Below are 21,416 nucleotides of genomic sequence, written 5' to 3'. Positions count from 1 at the left end.
ATGTTCATTGCTGACACAGTATTTCATTTCATGGATAAAATTTATAGTCGTAACAATGTCTTCCTAAGACAGACCGACAAAGAATCCCTAGTACAAGTACAACAAAGGCTTCATCATCAAAACTACATTATACACGTATGAATAGCTTCAACCATGTGTATCTAGAAATACGACACATACAAGTTGACCTGTAGTCCCAGTAGCTTTGTTGTGTATTTGCTTTGGCTTCAGGTGAAAGTGTACAGGCCAAGTGAATTGTGTATTTGCTTTGGCTTCAGGTGGAAGTGTAAAGTCCAGGTGAATTCAAATTAGGTGAAAAAAAAACACTTTTTTGAAAACTGAAAAAACTGAAATATTCACCAACAGCAGTGTTTACAATTATTTTAGCTGGCATTATCTCATTCTGTACCTGACATAGTTGATCATTTGATCATGAAACCAGATTAAGTAGAAGTCAATTAAAACAATGGTAAATTATAATTAACAATTAGATTTCTAATATGTCTAAATCATATATGTTTAATATGTTCAGCAAATACAGCAGCAACACTGTCAAAGTGGACTCAAGTAGGAACTGGACAAAGAGGAAATTGTACCTGTATTGCTAACTTTTCAGGAAATGAAAACTAAATCTAATTTCCTTTGCTTAATCAAGTTTGAAGAACACACAAATTATATATTAAAATTTCATGCAAGGTGAAGTCCCTTAGATTTTTGTCTACGTGTCCATAGGCATATATATGGGGTGGATGTGTGTCTGGATGATTGTCCATTGTGTATGCAACTATTTGTGTGTTGTCTGTGCATGTACATGACTTGTATACATGCATGTACTGTATATAGCATGTGTACATATATAAATATAGGTGTGTGTATGTGTATGAGTGAGTACAAGTGTACACATACAAGTGTTTGTCTCAGTGTGCATATGGGTGTGTCACCAAATGGCAGGCCTGGTAGAACTAGTCATGAAATCTTGGACTATTGCTGTTTGGCTGTATCTGGACATGTATACTTTCCAAGAAAACTTTTATCTCCCTTGAAAAGCTATCTGGTTGACCCCAGACTCTCTCTCAGAGTACTGCAGAATCTATATCTTACAATATGTATGCAATGTAATAATGATAAATGTTCTTGTAATGTCAAAAGTTAGACTGAACTTACCTCAATGATATCGTGCATGTCTTCCACATATTTTCGTTCAGTTTCAATGATTTCGCTAACAACCCTGTTAATGTACAGACTATTATCCTGAATATTTTGTTTATGTTTATGATGTTTAGATTTCAATGGAGGTGAGGCAGGTGGAGATGCTGCTCCATTAATTGTAGATGTTGGATCCACAGGTAAAGGAGGATTAATCCGGGACGATTTCCGAACCTTTCGGGGATCTGTTTCTGTACTCTCTCCAGTTTTATTAGATTGCACACTAGTGTTCTTAGCTTCTGTAAAATTAGCAGTCTTTTCTACCTTCTCATTGCCTGATTTATTATCAGTCATAACTTCTGAATCATTTTTTGTAATTAATTCTTCATCAGAGTCTACTTTCTCTTTGCTATTAACCTCATTTGTTCCATCTAGTTCCCTATTGTCAGTGTTTTCACAATGTGACTCTGTTAGAATACTTTTTGTGATCATTTCCTCTTGATTTTGTAGTGATTTCACATCATCTTCAGTCGAGCTGGCCAATTTTTCCTGTCCAGTTCTATCTTTGCTGGTACTAGTCACAGACTCACTGCTGCTTTCTTTCTGCAAAGTTTTCTCTTCAAACTTCTTGTTATCATCTTCGGGTGAAGACACAGTGTAGGACTTTGATGATTGGCTGTCCATTGATGATGTTGATGAGGTAGAGATAGAACTGATTGGTCGAATATTTGTATCTGCATTATGATTGGTTGATTGGTGATCATCAGATTTCTGATTGGTAGGTGTGTCATCTGGTATAACCTGATTGGTGGACTGTTGGTCATTACCATTGATGGTTTGATAATCTGTGCTGGCTAAGGTGTCATACAGGTCCATCAAAGTAGGACTGATTTCCATAGAAGATTCTGTAATAACAAAGAAAACAAAACATACACATGTATAACTATTCAATACTCTGGGAGTTTTTTCTATGGATAAGCTAAAAGTCACAATCTAGATTTTAATTGAAACATTAATGGTTCTCACTCAATTGACCTCTGAGATGGTGTTGTCAGACATCAATAACACAATTATTGTATCTGTTACTCTGTCAATGCGATCCATAATATCTCTTTCATCTTTCAGTATCTATGCCTAGGAAGTATGCCCCATTGATCATTTCAATCAATGTCTACTAAGACCCTGACATCTTAAAATTTTGGACACCATATACCACATTGATATGCATCAATTAGTTTTCTCTCTTTGTTAGAGTTATCAACACACTAAATCTTAACCTTGCTTTCTGACAAAATCATTCATTTAAGGTCAGGACTGCATACATGCTTCATTTCACATTTACAAAATAAGCCATCCACAAAAAAGTGACCATCAATTTTGTGTCCTTCACTCAGGGCAAGTAGTGTGATACACTATCTGGGTCTCCTTTCCTCCAACACTGCAAGCCAATGTAAAACCAAGCCAATGTAAAACCAACCACAGCATGAATGTACCATTTCAATATACTTACTATTCACAAATGTACAGCCTAAGTTATAACCAAAGTAATTGAGCAAACCATTACTTTATATATTTAAAGGTTTTGCTTTGTTTTTTTCCTATAAAAGATACATTTAAGTTCTTTCTACGGATAGACACTTCACTTTGACATTTCTCCTTCATAAAACTCTCTGATAAATGTAAACCTTTGTGCCATAGTGTGTTTGAAAGAATGTAAGACAACATATTTCCTGTTCAAAAACAACAAATAATTTGACATACTGTTGGTGTCAATCTATACTTTGTGAATTTTCATGATGTATACAAACACATGAACTTAGGTCAGGTCAAACCAATAAATCAGCATGGATATGTTTCATGTATTCTCGTGCTGAGATGTAGACTTCCTTCCAAACAATTGCCACATTTATCTCAACTCTTTAGCTCTTTCTTTATATACAAAATCCTTAATAAATTGTGATACATGTAGACAAGGAATGGACTAGCTTTCAGCTCATAACTGAAGTAATTACAAATTCATATATATTATACTGTTAGTGTTACACAGACATACTAGACAATGTTGCCAAGTACACTACTTACAATGCATACACTGTTTACTACTCTAAAAGTTGTTGGGTTTTCGTTGTAAAAGTAAAACCTCATATAAAATGGAACATCAAAATGGCAAAATTTACACCACACTATGACAAGATAACCTTAGTGAAGTATGCTACCATTAGCTGAAATGTAATGACAGTAAATTACACACCCACAATTTACATTGAAAAATAATAAGTACTGGTACTAACCCAAAGACTGAAGTTCACCAGACAACTGTACCAATGAACTGACTACACAATACTAAAACCTGCTAACAAAACTGAAACAATATGCATGTATATGTTTCCAACTATTTCCTATCTCATATTTCTAAATCCTTTCTCTGAAATCTGAGTTGACACGCCACATCAGTTGTTTAAACGTCACTAAAGCCTACCCATTTCATTTGATGAGCATGTGTATGCAGGAAGTTGACAATGCCAGCTTTCTGTACTGGAAACAAAGAGATCTGACACGGTAACAAATGCTTCCATCAAATTTAGTATCAATACTAAAAATAAAAGATCAGAAGGCCATCGTTTGAGTCACCTGTATCCTGATGCAATCTGTCAGTGCACCAAGCCACAAAGGGGAATTTCTCAATATCAACATTTACACTACAAAGAAGATACTGTAGCCAAAAAATAATACAGAGTATAAAACTATGATAAAATGAAAACATTGAAATAATCATCACCTGTTACTAGTAATTTCTCCCATAGTATGAACTCGGCTGTTATGGTGTTCATCTTGACAACACTTGAACCAAGGTGACTGTGACTGAAGGTGAATGAAAAAGGTAGACTAGACTGCCTAACTACATATAATTGTATGTACCCCTGATCTGACTATCAATGCTTGTGTTTGTCCCCCTGATCAGTACATAGTGCTGATGTTTGTGTTTGTCCCCCTGATCAGTACAGCTTAGTACATGTATGTCAGTGCAGGTGTTTGTCCCCCTGGTCAGAGCTGTTTGGTACCTGTGCCTGTGTTTGTCCCCCTGTTTCAGTAGTGTTAGTACCGGTGTCTAAACACAGGAAGATTGTTGCAGCTGTCGGATACTGTACACATTGCAACATAATACACTAGAAGAATAGCCCTTCTTAGGTGTAGGGTTACTGTGGGTTTTCCACTTTCTGGTCCGCGTACATGTTAACTTACCCATGTGTGTAAAGGTAGCAATTCATACAGCACACTCAGATTTCCTAATATTTAAAGTTTACATTTGGTACTTCCTGTCTTAGTGAAAACAATTAACAGGACAATAAGTAACTGTTACCAGCCATAAGGTAAACAAAAAGTTGATAAGGAAAACCAACAATCTATTAGTATTAAGTGGTGGAATAACAAGTTGGACATTCACTCTTCAGTTTTAGATGATCTGTATCTAAGGACCCTACACCATAGGTTTTACATATGAAATAAAGCTAAGAACATCACAGTAGTTCCTATGCAAATACGTCTATAGTTTTGTATGGTCAATTAATTTTCAATTACAGTGCTAACAGAACTAGCGGTCAACATCTGAAGGCAGTTTGATTTCTTATCTGAGACCAAAACCATTCATGTCCAAAGAGGCAGGTTTGTCCTATATGAGTCACAGCTAGTCTCTTTGTACCTGAGTCCAACAACATCAATGTCTACAGAGCAAGTTTGTCTTATCACTCACCAACAACTTCCATACAGTAAATGTGAGAAGCATTCACTGTATATCTGTCAGTGCAAAATGCAAGTGTTTCCTTAACAGCAGCAGTACATGAATAATCAAGAGTTTGGTTGTGTAGTCTAGACATGTCTGTATACAAGGTTGATGGAAAGTTCACAAACTAAACATTTGATTATGTACATGTGCAGGGCAAAAGGTACCCAGTGATGAAAAGCTATCATACTGACAGAATGTATACACAACTGGGCATACCATTTAATTCACTACAACTATGGTCTGCCTTTTTATCAATACTTAATATGGAACTCTACATGAGATACACTACAACTTTTTAAGAGTAACTACCTTGAACATATTTGACAACTAACATAATATGTCATAGACTAGAATTTTAGAGTATATGTTTTTATCATGACTGACAATACACAGAAAAAACCATCAAAAATGTATTCACTTTCCATTTGGTGTTCTTTAGTGTATACTTGGAATGGTCTAATCCTTTGATATTAGTCTATCCAACTATATTTGTACACCATGGATTCTGAACAGACGTAGCTCTGGAAATTCCAACACATCTTCCCTCTCCAATAAGGAAACCACAAGATGTGCAGATATGTCCTGCACACTGTTTTTAGAGACAAAAAAAGTGTCCAGACCCATTTTATTGTTCATAAGAAATAACGAAGTCTACACTAAACCTATGTTCATTTTCTTTACTTGAAACCCGCATACAGGAAATACCTGCGCAGTCCCAAAGTTTCACTATGGGAGACTCCCCCCCCCCCCCCATTGGCAGTAAGGAGTCAGGTGTGCATGCAGAGAGATTTCCATAACAGTCTTGAGGGTGTCTTTGTGACTTACAATATACAAGTGACAAGTTGAGACAACCCAATGCTAACATTTTGTTTGGTAATGCACTTATGAACTTGCTATGAAACATGAGAACAGATGTAACATTGAGATGTTTGGGCTCTTTTTATCAAATGCTAATCATACAAATTAACCTCCACACAGGTTTACACAGCACAAACTGAAAGGATGTCCTTGTGGGGAATTACCATTATCAACACTTTGGTCTAACCTCTTTGGAAAAGAGAAAACTTTCAAACTCACAAACAAGTAGTGGATACAAGTTGAAGAGGCCCTTCAAATCATTGACCAAGTGTAAATCCTACAAGCTAACTATGGAGATCACAAAGGATTAAAATATTATTAATGATAAGCTATGCTGGATTATACAAAAGAAATCACTGCCCAAGGTGTCCTTTTGAAATCTTATCTTAAAGAAACTTGTACTACTAGAGAGTTGACATCAACAGTTCTCACCAGCAAGGACATGATAAACAGAAAATAACTATGAAACATTTCAACTTGCTATAAATCATATGAATGGACAATTTATTGCTCTTTTCCACATGGTGATTTCACTCATTAATTTTTAGGTGATAAATGTGGGTTTTCATCATCACGAAAGAGTCTGATTTTGATCAACAAGAGCCCTATAAGCTGAAGGATGTCCATGGATATTATTTATGTATGCATCAATTTGTAAACAATGTAACCCTTTACATAATCCTCACTAAACATACTATGCTTACTCATCTATACATAGCTCCATATTTTTACTGGTATGGTGGTACACAAATTCGGCTGGCTCCATTCTTATTCATCAAATTTAAGCTAACTTAATAAATACGGTCATTTTTTCCATACTACGTTTTGTTACAAAACATGTCCTTGGGCTCAAAAAAAGAGAAATTTAAAATATTCCCATCTGCGGAATCCCAGGTTTGAAAATAACATTCAGGAAGCAGAAGAAGAACATGGAAAATTGATAGCATCTTCATATATTACACACGTACAGTTATGACATTCCAGCGATGAGACCTACGATGCGATCAATGACCTAAACTATTTCTGTATGATGAATCAAATGACACTGTGCTATAAAAGTCACATGTTGCATCATCCACCACTACACTTGATGAATGACTGACACAGGTCATATGTTCACAATATCATACGTTTTGATAACTTTCATAAATCAGCAATGACAGAAAATATTAACAGTTATGAATGAATTAAAATTCACTTAAAACTATAAATACACGTTTGTGCACTATTAAAATCTGTCATCTGTCATCAGCCTACAAATCTTGCCATTTTCTTATCTCATACTAAAAGTAAGTGTTGCATCAGACAGCAGCTTAGCAAAGTGTCTCTTTCTATCAAAGTAATGAACTGTCTTGGTGTTACCTGGAAAAACCATACACTTCCTTTTCCACTTCAACTTGGCTTTGCGATGCCAAGTCTGCAGCCTGGTGATTGGCAACAAAATAGTGAGTAGCATTGATTGCTCCAATTCCAACAACGGTAAAAGTACCATACTAGATTATTGCAGCTTTAGAAACAAGCTCTCTGCTGACTCAGACACTCTCACTTTCTGCAAACCGGCAACTGTGATTGAAAACACTATTTATACTACTACTAACTCAATGATGTCATCTTTTACAAGTTCCACGTGGAAGGTAACCCCCCTCTAGAGGATGGTGTAATCATTTGGGGGATTCTGTTAATTTAAATTTGTGGATGTAGTGAAACAGAACATCTGATTTGTTAACAATGACATCATTTCCAGGGCTCTTAGGTTCAAGGCTAGAGATCAACAGTAAGATGGAATCTGATTGGCTAATGATGATCTCATTCTTGGGCACGATGAGGTAATGTAATTGTATGGCTTCCTGTTCCTGTGTCCTACTTCTGGGTGAAGATCAATAAATCTGTCCCTAGATCAATACAGTTGCAGAACCCTCAACACATCAATATACATTTTAATTTATGAGTTGTGTAAACAGACAAACAAAACCTTTCTTGGATATAAACAAAATATACATACACAAATATATACTGCTAAGCATTACTGCAATTGTTAAAAATATACGCACTTGAGATCATAAACCCATGGACACAAAAAACAATAGAGATTTCTTTCCTAAAAGTAATGAATTCATTATACATAGTATAATCATCTACAAAATAATCCCTGGTGATCAAGTTACAATGTATTCCTTAATCCCGTTGTCTATTAAAAGCAACATTAATAATTGCATAGTACAACCCTGGGAGGACGACAACTGAAATGGTATGTGTAACATTGTATAGTACATGTAGATGAATTAAAGACTTTAAGATAATTATCAATAATTAATGTGGGATACAAATTAAGCATCCTTGATTCATGGAATGATTGCATACTTTGTAGAAATCGTGACAACAGAACAATGATGTGGATTATATTCAGTTGATATCTACTTTGGAAATTAATCATTTCGAAAGGAGTAAGTTGAAATTTAAAAATAATTTATTTAACTTATCTTTTATGTAGGTCGATGTATGCAATGATTCATGAATAATTTAACAATTGTTCAAGGACATGCTTATATGGATAATTTATTCCTTTTCAAATATTCGATGAATGAGTCATAATATACACTGGTCCAATCCACGACATTGTAACATAACCAACAGTTTTGATGACATATGGAATATTGAGACCTACATGCACTGTTAGTTTCTATAAATAGCTTACTTAATCTACGACTGACCTAACTGTTAGAAGGAATACTATATGTACCTCAGCAATGATGTCATTATTTTGAACTGCCACGTTGCAAAAATAGATAATTAGACAATATCACATGATATTCATTTTCCTTCCTTGGGTACATACTATGTATGCAATTTGATATTCTTTTTTATAGTTTTATATTTTCTAAATGACATCTGATATTTGGAGTACCTAATAAATGCGAATGAGATAACATCCCAGTATTAGAAGTATTACAATTTTTTTTCCGGCATTTTTTAAATTACAGTACTTAAAATTATCAGAATCATGATACTTTACAAGAAATCATATTTGTAAAATGTTACGTAGTGCCATCTGTCTGTCAAAAGCTTTTAAAATGGTCGGCAAAATTTCTGATATTTCTGTAATTTTCATGGAACAGATGCAATCAAAATGCAAGCACATACATATGGAGTACAAATTTACAGGAAATATTTATACTATACAATCAGGTCAATTCATTTTGTTAGTTAATTCATGTGATTTACCATCATCAAACAAATGGATCATTAGATAAAATTAAAACAAACAAGTCTGTTGAGAAATATAGTATATAGTGATGACAAAAATTGCGCAAGTGCAATTTTTATCAAGAAATTTAAAAGTTCACAATGTCTTGTTCCAGGAATGATGACCATTTCTTAATTTCATATACATGTAGCTATAAAGAATATTTGCCATTGTAGTCTTAAGTGTGGATAATGTTGCCATGCCGACATGCATATTATCTCATCAATCAATTCTCACTTTTGTTATATTTCCTTTGTTCTCCTCTTGTGATAGTTAAGTTTGTGCTTGTGAAAAGCATCTCATAATTCTGAGCATGTCACTTATTGTGAAAATTGTGACTGTACCACATTCAGTAGTGTGGACACTGACACAAAGCAGATGACATGGTAGTGATTCCTACAATGGAACATATACATGCACTTACAACCATTCATTTCTACATGACCTAAATGCAAACCACACAATTTCCCTTCAAGCATGAACTGGAGTGTCCAACTTCCCTTTATAAACTGCAGTCTGTGTGTTTTCACTACATGTTTAATATAATGTGTTACAATAGCATTTACAGAATGCTGTTTCTGAATTGTTGTGAAGAGAGTGAATGCTCTAAATTGCTGTCATGCTTAAGATACTAGTGAATAGCCAGACATCATTAAACATGTCAAGTCAGCAGTTTCCAATTTAGTGTCTGCCATCAATGTGTGCTGATAGTCAGTTACACTTAGGTCAACTGTCACAGATACACTCCACTGCGGGTGACAAACAAGAACTGCATAGTGCCAGGATCTGGTGTTAAATTAAGGTCAACAACAGTTATAATTGGATTACACCACTCCCATCATTTATCATTTTATCTGACTGGAAAGATTGAAATTATTTTAATTTATTGATCCATACCGTAACATCATGGGTAATATTTTTGAGAAAGTACATGTAAATTGAAGTCTTAAGTGCCACATTTAAGTTTTTGTATTTTGGGAACACCAGACTTCATTCTTTCAATATCAATCATCCAACAAACCAAACAACTTACAACACAAGTCCATCTCTTAAAGTTTCATGAATTTGTTGTTGTTGAAATTATGAATAAATCAATTTCTAGTCAGTTCCATATTCATGTTTAATATGACAAATCTCACTCATTTATAAAATTAAAGTACAAATGCCTTATTTCATAATTACCTACAATTTCTACTTCAATGGAATGTACATTTTACAGTACCCAAATATCTGAGAGATATTTGCTGACTACAAACAGGTTTAGCCTAGATGTTTACCAGTTGTACACCACACTGAACTCTACGACTACCCTAGCTTTGATTAATGCTCTCTGTATCACAGACTAATGTATTCCAATCACAATAAAGTACTATGTATCAAGACATTATGATACACTGGTTTATTTTAAGTGTACATACTTTTTTTAGTAACAGTAAATGTTATGTGACTCAGATACCCCATTCAATTACTAAATACAAGACTCTATGATAAGTGAGATAGAGTCAATCCTACTTGAAAGTACATGTTGTACTCATTTCTGTTTGCTATCACTACTCAACTGTTTATCACCTAAAATGGTCTTTCTTGCTTGCCATTGATGCTTTCTCCGTCTGACATTTCAATGGGATTAATTATTACCCACACCCATCTTAAATATTGATATACCAGCCAAATATAAAGCAGTTACGTGCCTAAACAGAAATCCATGGCAGTTCATACCAGTAATAGTCATTTGTTTTTTCAGAACACAGTGTGCAAAGGAAAGTTGCTACACATGTAATACATGTTGTAATTTTTTTGTATTATCATATCTATTTGCTCGATCTGTAATTCCACTACTCTCGTCCACAAGTGTAGTAGAGCCATAGATCCAGGAAAAAGACAGGCTTTGGAGTTGGAGTAACATATGTTGTATGTAAGGGTGAATGCATGCACCTTGAATATTTCCAACAGACATTGTACATAAGTCTTTACTTTCCTACAAAACAGGACTGCTACAATTATATTCTGTTTTGTGTCTTTAAACCTGTCAAATCATGAGTTATGAAATGTTATGGTTCAGTTCTCACACAATGAACTAAGAATAATACGAAATAAAAATACTTGGATAAGCTACAGACATACTTACATTATTTTTTTATGCGGATAGATCCTGTGATACAACCCCTCAGAAGGTCAACTAAGGTAATCCTTCTATAGAGTACAAAACAACTACACAAGGCCAAGGACAGCTGGTGTTGTTGGCCATTTGACAATGGGTTGACATTTACTTGCTCCTTCACATTGTGACTAGAATTTAGAAAACCACCAATGGAAATAAAAGCAAGGGCTAAAACCTGCTAAGTGCTAAGTTAGGAGTTGGATTGTACACTTTCATTTAAGTGGTATCAGCATTCAAGGCTAAATCAAATTGCTGGTGTACAATATTACAGTCTACGTCATGGGGTGGGGGTAGTGCTGTATTCATTTGTATTGATACTGTACATGTATGTCATATCCTTTCTGTAATTACAAAATGTATATCCATATGTGACTAAAACCTGGTTGTTCAAACTCAGGATCTCTCCTACCCCCAGTATAATGCCAACATATCTTTGACGTATTATCAAATGTAGTATAAATAGGGTGGCTGGCTAGCTTACTTCCTATAATTTTACACTATGTATGTATTCTAATCCATTTGGTATGTGTGAAATGTATAGCTAGCTTCTATTTAAATCCTAGAATATCTATCATCACTCTGTTTCTCTGACCTCTCCAGGTGAAGTTGATCCATATAGATATTATTAAATGAAGTAAATCATTCCTCAATTTGATGAACAGTATTGTACATTGCAATGTTACAAAGATGAAGTGCAGTACAGGCATTTAAGGAAGACAGTTTGTTGATCATTACTATGGAAATATAGAAATCATAATTCATAAGACACTAGTGACTATTTAAACATTTTTTTTAAATCTAATCATTTTAAGTGGTGAAACTTTATCAAAGCAATGACATATGGATATTGCCCTTTGACTCCTAGTCTGAGAGTATAATGATGCCCTCACAAATGTGACAAAATGATGGAATCCTTTGAGAAATCTCATAAATTCTTCTGTTATTAAAGTATTAAATTGCGCAGAAATAGAAAAATTATCCATTTGAACGGATCAAGAACGTTACTGAGATAACAGTTCACATTTCACCAGAGTGCTCCCTCTATCTTTTTGTGACTTCCGAATATGAGATAGACAAAGAATGAAACAACAGAGAATGAACTGTGCCCTGACAGACTGACAGTGACTCCTACCCTTTGTATAGCTGGTATGCAGTGGCATTCCTAACAAGTGCCTGCATGTGTACCACACAAAAGATACGATATGTAATAATAATACATCTCACTCCAGCAACCCTGGAATATTCACAACTTGTAATTTACGACATATCAATATTGTCAAGCAAATTACACCTACAGCTTTGTGACTCATGGTATCTGTTTCTCCGACTACAAATAATTTTGTTTTTCTGTTAATAGCATTCTTGTATGTGTCACTGGTGATGAACTGCTGGTAGTAACTATTTACTGTCGAAGCTTGGCAGCATTGGAGGTTACATTTTGTAAACATTTTATATGCCTTCCTTTCTACGTTTTTAGAATTTACAAGGTTAGCTGTACATACGTCATTCTCTTAAAGTACACCGAAATATACCCAAAATGTTACTCTTTTTTATGGACACAGTCTGTCCCACATATAAATGTCAAATTTTAATATTCAATTGTCAATTTTTTTTTTAATCTATATGACTAATGACTCACAGAGTGTAAAGTGCATGTTATTTGATGAAGAGTAATGCAATAAATAAAAACAGCTCTAAGATAAATGTGATTTTATACTGTACTTCTAAACTCTCTCAAAAATACTCTAAAAATCCATATTCACACAAAAACAAAATTTAGCAATCTCATTAATCAGAATTCTAATTTCTGGTGAGTTTGAGTTAGGTAATTATAAATATGAATATGAAGTTATCATCATTACTGAGCACATACATCAACTGAGATAATAACAAGTTTTTTGCATACAAAAATGAATGCAGCGTTTTTGCTAAGGATGGGGAACCCCAGTAATAGATAGGGGGAAAAGGGTAAAGGTTGCATGGTTTCCCATATAATGTACCATAATTTTGTTTGGGAACCCCGGTAAAATTACTGGGGAACCCTGGTAGATTTTACCTGCTTACTGCCCTGAACAAAAACACTGGAATGTGATTAAATGTGTGTTTCCAAAAAGTAATATAGAGTAACTACGGTTTTTAGTAGCCCAACACAAATACTAAAGTAGGAATAAATTGGAGACAAGATATAATTTGAGTAACAAACAACTAGTTTACAATTCACAATATACAAAGTTATGGATTTACTAAAATCCATTAATATCTTTTTGAAACTATGGCAATGTTTGCACAAAGAATCTATCTTTCCCTTGACATACATGTATTTGGAGACTAACACATACATTGTAATTGCTTTTGGATTTGTTTGTGGCAAACTTGACTAACATACAACAGAAACAAGATAATGTTACTATCAATTGAATTCTTAAACCATGGAAACAAAAACAGTACTTGAAATTCACTTACAGACTCTGTGCCTACTAAGTGCTTCCTTGGTCCTGTGGATTTACTAAGTTATCCCTACTTTTCACTTTCTAAGGATAACAATAGTAATGTAAAATAGACTAGAGGCCTTTGTCTTTCACACAAATCAAAAGATTAACCTTGTGTCATCACATGCTTCAACATGTGCTGTCATACCAATATACAGCCTAACCTTCAAATATAAAATGTCTACAACATGTTAACAACAATCTGGTATGTTGACTATATCCTTAAAAAATCAAAAAAAAAAAAAAAATTTTTCACTGAATCTAGTATAGTAGCAAACTAAGTCACTCAAATCAAGAAGTTTTGTGTCCTGTATACTGATGTCACAGATTGAGACTTATTTGGCTTTTCTCAAATTTATACTTTCTAAATTTCCAATGAGAGTATCCCTAATATTACCATGTCTTAGATATTGAGTATTAAAATACGCTAACGTCCCAAGAGGAAGTGCATTTCACAAACCAAGTCAACAGAAAATTAATTCATTAAATTACTTCTTTACATGAAATATTAAATCATTTTGATTTTCTCAATCAATCAAGCATAGGAAATTGAGTTGGTCAACCTTAGAGATAGGTCATCCCCAGCTTGTTTGTTATATAATGATGAATAATATTGACATAGCAAGAGAATATATTACTGACTAAGTATTGACTGTTTAATTAGCCATTAGCATGCTATTATTATAAATATGTACTTGAAATCATTTGTGTATTGATTTTACCATCAAGCCATTATGACAAACCTGTGGATGTACTATCTAACTAGTCTACCATATGTTACGTTTTTCTACTCCAGTGGAGACAAGAATGTCCCACACCACCTGGACAGCTCACATTTAGGGTCAAATGTTTTGGTGTAAATGGCCAAAAATGTGACTTTTTGACTTTCTCAAATATTGGAATCTTGCTCTATTTAGCTCCCTATTTGAAATGTCGTCACACCTCCCCATGAGATGTACATGACTGATCAAGCTGTCACAAAAGGTTAAAAGACAAACTGTTTTGTTTGATTTATACGTGTGTCTATTTTCTCTAATTACTGTTTTACAATGTATGTAAGATTTCATTACATATACTATCATCTACTAGCAGTCTTTCTTAGAACAATATCCAATTACACTTATTTATTTTTGATTGACACTTGACAAGTGTCTATTTGCAGAAAAAAATCAGCAAAAACAATAATGCATATAATACTGACCTACAGGTTTTTTTTACAGTAATTTTCTGACACTAAGGAACTGGAGCAGTCGTCTATACTTACATGAAATATCACAAATACATTTTTAGCTTGAGTCAACAATTATGACAACCTGCATACCATACATAGCAACGGTCAGAGGGTAAATTTCATGACAGCAATAGTATCCATATTATGAACTCAGATCAAATTATTGGACATTCATCTCTCCTACTAAAATAGCCTACATTTTGTATAGGTAGGTAGGATTACAATGGTGAGAGCTGTGACTCAGTCATATGTATGTCTGGGTGCACAGTGTTCCAGACTGGTCACACCTATGTGTATAGATTGAAAACAGTACCAAAGTACAGACACACCTAAAACGTGTCAAAATCACATTTTGTAGTGATTTGGATTTAAGCTTAGGGCACAGCTTTACATGTCATTTTGTCTTGAGTGTTGTTATTGTGTCCACTTTAACTAAGGGTTGGTTTCCTTTAAAAGTAGTTGTTGATACTGGGGAGTGTAACAGTAATAACAATCTATGTCCAAGGGATATTTTGGAGAAGAAAATCAAAAGAATGTAAATATCTATTGAAATAACAAAACACATTCACATACCTTACTAACTTCATTTGATTTCTACTGAATTGCCGATACTACGTGACAGTGTGATCATATTATATGAAAGCTGTCAAAGTTGTTATACGTCCTCAGTCATCAGGAACAACCACAGCCGGAGAACCCCACAGTGAAAGTGACTCACAGGAAAACACGGTTCTTAGATCTATTGTGATATTTCCTACAACTTCAACTACCTAGTTTTGATATTCACAGTTCAGAATAATTTCTATGAAAAATTTTCTCAACTGTATGTCAGACATATTGACAGAAATGTTGACACACACATTGCTCTGTACTATATAAAGTCCATATTTACAATTAAACTACTGTACATTAACTTTCACCCTAAAGACAATCAGCCTAAGCAAACACAATGTAGACAAGATGTCAATGATTTGGACATTGTTCACAACAGTATATCTACAAAACTCACCTGAACTGTAAGCTCGCATCCTTCATTAATCCTTGGTTCAAAAATTTGTTTCCACAACATATGAGACAGTAGAAGCAGTAATATGTGTGTAGACAGACGTTGTATATGAATGAATGACTGGGAACTACATAGAAACCACACGTAACTAATAATCACCCACCCCACACATTACACCCACTCAGCCAACACTCAAGTTAAAGCATCAACGTCATGAATATTAAGTCAACGGCACTTTTCAAGTGATTTATTTTATGACCATGTTCCTGTCTTTGCTCTTAACTCTATAACTACTAGTACCAAGAAACTTTTAATTCACATTAAGGTGTCTTTCCTACCTTTGATTTTTTCTATGGACAACATGGCACCAAATTTCAGAAATATGTAACCTATGTACAGACACATAGAAAAGACTTATCTGTCCACAAACGTCACTGACCAATTCAACTAATATGATACTATACAAAACCTTTTTTTACCAGTCTGCTAAACACAATCTGAGCCTTTTTTTGAACATTCAGAATACCTTGCCTCACAATATTAGTCCTACGTCCCCAACAAAAAAAAATCATCACTAACATTTACACTCACTGAAATCTGTAAACGTGACTAGTTAAAATTTGATGTCTATATCTGACAGCGACTTTAAACATGATGTGATAGATAAAATGTATACCGGTACATACAAACCTGACCTGAAGCCCGGCCATGAAATGTGTGAGGAATTGGGAAGGAAACTGGTCATAGACAAGTAAACAATATCAGGAAGGAAGTCAGTCGTGATGAAACCTTAGGAAGAAATTATCCTGAGGTAAAAGGGTCTCAAGGTCTACAGCCACTTAACACTCTTCAAACCAAGTGTGTATTTAACACTAAACTTGTTTCAGCCTTGGTCTACTAAATTTGACACTATACAATACCAACACAGGAAATCTAACCTGACTAGAGACGTAATCAAGTTATTGAATACTAGAAACTGTTTAAGATTTATGGAGTGACAGTCCACGTACTACATAGGTTTTTATTGGCATTCATATCATAAGGATAGACAAAAGCTAATATGACAAGTTATGCAGACTGACCACAGTGTTCACTGATCTCATAGTTTGTACATTTATAGACCTACTTTTATACTGTATTGCCAGGATCAACAAACTGTGTTCTTTCACATTTAACATGAATTATTGAGTAATTTGTATATGGAATCAAAGGAAATTCATACAAAATATGTTTGTAAAATATTCTGAAAATCACTTTTCTTGTTACAGATCTTTAATCAGTATTACTTTCAATGTGTGTGTATATTTTTTATAAAACTCAAAGTTAACATCAGGATACCGTATGTTTACCAGATTTACTAATCTTTGCTGGAAGAGTTCTAAAAGTAAAACAATTTTATTCAACATGGAAAGACTATAGTTATGAAAACAGTTAAAAACAAATGTCAAATGAGAACAGTGATATTCTCCTGTGAACAGCTATAATCGCAACTCAACAATCAGCTATCACCTTTTGATACTGGCTACAAAGATATTATAACACTGGGTATCTGAAAAAGCTTTGAACTTACCTTGTTGTGGAATGCCTTCTACCTTACTGGTGTCTTGAAGTACATGTATAAGTGTTGTGTCACAATTTTCCTCTGTGTTCCCATTATCTGTATCCATAGTTTGAGCTGACGTTGTGTGCTTATGTTAGACATTGGTCATTTGCATATACCTGTCAAAATGAAAGACAACACAGTAGTGTAATAAAATTGAATGCAACTACAGTATAAATGATTAAAGATCCATAACAAGAAAGTGATTTTCTCTTCAAGGATACTGAATATATGAAATGTTCACTGTGTGTACTGTCTGAGTGATGAAAGTACTAGGTTACATTTGTGGTCCATGCCCTCCTGGTAAGACCTACATGTACTAAGGCTAGAGTGTAAATGAAATGGATATGGTACCAAGCTGGACGTATGTATAAATTGACCAGAATTTCCCTTCAAATGTTGGTTAATTTATAAGATTATGTGTCAGTTTAACTGTATTCATCACAGTCAGTCTGTTATCAGGGTTTGCACACACAAATGTAGCAAGCCTAGACACTTACATGGTATACAGTGACAATATTTTACGAGAACTCAAAAAACTTGATTACCAATAGCTATTCTTCTTTTTACAACAACTGGCAATTATGCCATAAATATAATACACTCGCAATATAGGTAAGTGTCCAGAATTTGGGATCCAGTGAGTTTTAATATGCATGTCACAGTACATTAAAGGGATGATGTTACCTCACACTATTGTTCTCTCTGTACAGTTGTCCTTTCAACCCAATAACCTTGAGTAACATCAGCAGGTAAGATCAGATGATAACTAATCTGACAGAACTCAGCCTACCTGACAAACATACACACTATAACTGGTACTATTTTAAACTTTATTTGCCTATCTGTCTCATGGGAGTTTCAACATCTACCAGTGAGCCAATTAAAATTTTATGAGTTAAAGGTGTTGTTTTCTGCTTTTCGTTTTCTGTTCCTTTGCAAAATAAAAGACCAAGGCTACGTTGAGATTACACCTCCTGAAACTTTTGGTCTGAGCCAATTAATGGTGGGGTTTTTAGTAACTACTGAAAAGCAATATCCTGATAATAGCACAAAGATAGCTACACTATAGAAATATGTTCAAAGAGGAATGGTGAAGAAGATTTCTAATGACAGTATTAATCAGCTACGGCTTCATTCATATTCTATTCCTCATAAATGTTGAAATTTTGATTTGCCCACCTCTCCAATTGTAATATAACAACAATAATTCCATACAAGTCAGATAATTTGAAATGTTTTCATGTCAACTTCATTATAGTGCTTGAAATCACGTCTGCCATTTCATTCTATAGCAAGCACTTAGTGCAACAACAAGGCCTTTCAGTCACCACACAATGTTTCCCAAAGGTCCAGCACCTTGTGTTAGCATGACAAAGACACTCCTGGCAGCTACCACTTGTTTACTAGAATTATTTCACCAAAATGAGCCATAGATTGCAAATGCACCTATTTCAAGGAGTCTATAACTGTATTATGATTTTCACCATCATTACCTTACTATATCCATGGTCATTATAAATCATCAGCGGGGTGTTTTTTTATAACGAAGAGAATGAGTGTCCTCAAAGTGCATAAAACCTGTAATTCGGAACAAAAGCAATTAAACATAAAATGACAGGTCAACTTCATGCCTGGAAAAGTTTCTAAACTACTCCCAACAACTCAAGACACTCTAACTAGCCCACCTGTCCACAGATGACCTCAGAATGCTCGATAACCTTAGCTATTTTTAGGGTTTGTTCATTGAACTCAGTGACACCCCACAGTTGGTGTATGGTCTGATGACTGGAGTTTATCAGAATGCAAACAAAACGAATGATAATCATCAAAATAGCAATATGTTTTTGAATCCATAAATTCCAAATATTGATTATTAATTTCAATCAACTGTCAATCAACCTGGAATATGTATTCAAATTGCAAATCTGCATTTGCCATGATTCATCTAATTAATCTAACACTAATTACAACAGACACTTATAAACCAAAAACTTGTTATGTTTCTGAGTAATTACTTTTGGTTAACCTGTAAAGTGTGTACCGGTATGGTATGTCACCATGAGTGACAATACTTTTCTATTTTCACATTTGTTTTCAGTTATTAATAGATGGCATTTATTACATTTTTTTGTTTATATAACAGGTTTACTGCAGTTGACCTTGTACCTTGAATATATTAAACATACTAGTTATTGTGATGAAAACATGCAGAAAATTTAAACACAGTGAAAGTATTTAAAAAAAGAAAGGGAAAAAAAGAAACCGAGTAAGGGCATCTCATATTGCAAGAGCTACCCTACGTATACACTGAAATCTTGAAATTTGAACAGTTCAGTTGCTATGATAAACACATATTACATGCTCTTGCTTCCTCTCCATCATGTAACTGGTTCTTTTCTGAAACAACTACTCCTCCCCTTCCTACACACAATAACTTCACTGTACCTCTCTTGCCTCAAATTTGCATACAGGGACATGCAAAATGAGAGAACCCCAATAAATTCAGCTTTGAAGTTGTTGATCAAACTGGTATACTTGCGTCACAAGCATCCAGCCCTCTGGCTGTCTGTTGATGTTCATTCATGCATACAAAACTATGATTACAACTTGTCTAGTGCTCCTTTTGCAAATTGCACTCATAGAACACTTGATTGTATAAGTTTTAGCTATAGTAATATATTATCAAGAGACTTGTTTTAACACCTGTACAGGTTGACCACAAAAACAACTTTTACAGGCTGTGGACTACAATTTCTAAAAGTGACCTCTGCTTGTTATAACTTTTAAGATGTCTGTGGCTAAATGTACATTCAGTTGTCTCACACACAAAGTCACTATTTACATGATGTGGAAATGACCTATGGATAATTAATGTCATCTACAGGTATTCTATTGTTTACAACGTTGAACTATCCTACTCATCAAGTATTTATAACATTAGATTGAATGAAGTGTCAGAGTGAATGGAAGAGATACTAGTAGTTCACAAAACGTTTAATAGCATCTATTTTGTGTGACGTATTTCTTGCCAAGGACGGGGACTCACAGAAATTCACAGCTTAGAAACTAGGCTACCAAGCATTCTTATTCCATTACAAACAAGATCCTGAAAGGAAAGGACCATGTCAAAAGTTGTGGAATGGAATTCATGTTAATAAATGAGACATGGGGACTATATGAGATAAATTATTAAATTATGTCATGCATACTGTATGTTACTCAAAAATGTCCACCAGTCAGGTATTTATCTCACCTCAAAATAATCCCCTGTCTATTAAACATGACACTTTAACTCACATAAATTACAATTCAAACTTTCTGTCAACTGACTATCCTGCCTCAATATTTTCCAGACTCATTCAACCTATATTTACATTTCATCTGCAATGTATGAACTCCTCGAAGATGAAACTGAATAATGTCCAACATCATTTTCATACAGTTTTACCAATTCACAAAATAATCAACAGTGACTTCTCTTACATCACATTTCTACCTTTCTATGTTTCATCCTTGTGACTACTTTCATTTCTCACAATCACACAGTTTCAGTAGTTTGGTACAAAGTGTTGTCATATGTGTTATTTCTTTATGCAAATGAGCTTTAAATTCTTGCTGTTCCATTGGTTCAAACTAAAACTCATTCAGTAAAATAACATTTGTATCATTAGTATCTCAGACCACTTCATTAGTGGTCTGAGTTTAATTTAGTATTAAAGTTGGACCATGCAGCCATAATTGTTGGTGCTTCATGTATGATTGTAGCACAACTTCCTTTCAAAAACTATGGTATCCCTATTGCTGTTATACATAAACTCAGTCAAAAGCAAGTACTACAATCAACAATTAACTCCTGAAACAACTACTTAATAAAATGTCCAATTAAAACAATCT

General features: G+C 34.3%; 2 protein-coding genes across 3 annotated transcripts in view; one reads left to right on the top strand and one right to left on the bottom strand.

Annotated features, from left to right (window-relative positions):
• The window catches only part of LOC144453545 (protein yippee-like 5), a 29,570-nt gene extending 23,843 nt beyond the window's left edge, over nt 1–5,727 (top strand). The window contains exon 3 of the transcript XR_013482420.1: nt 5,718–5,727. The gene's annotated coding sequence lies outside the window, so the exon portion shown is untranslated. The remainder of the gene's footprint in view (nt 1–5,717) is intronic.
• LOC144453544 (uncharacterized) overlaps nt 1–21,416 on the bottom strand; it is a 42,430-nt gene that overhangs the window by 17,675 nt on the left and 3,339 nt on the right. Inside the window, exons 2-3 of one of the 2 annotated variants that reach the window (XM_078144858.1) lie at nt 17,490–17,638; nt 1,165–2,051 (exon numbers count right to left, since the gene is read on the bottom strand). In XM_078144858.1, coding sequence (XP_078000984.1) covers nt 1,165–2,051; nt 17,490–17,586 — 984 coding nt within the window. In that variant the 5' untranslated portion in view covers nt 17,587–17,638. Of the gene's footprint in view, nt 1–1,164; nt 2,052–7,150; nt 7,306–17,489; nt 17,639–21,416 lie in introns of those variants that run through there. The other variant, XM_078144856.1, reaches the window with a different exon arrangement.

Source organism: Glandiceps talaboti, chromosome 2 (genome assembly GCF_964340395.1).
Source record: "Glandiceps talaboti chromosome 2, keGlaTala1.1, whole genome shotgun sequence".
NCBI classification, from domain to species: Eukaryota; Metazoa; Hemichordata; class Enteropneusta; family Spengelidae; genus Glandiceps; species Glandiceps talaboti.
This window is presented reverse-complemented; position numbering and strand designations above follow the sequence as displayed.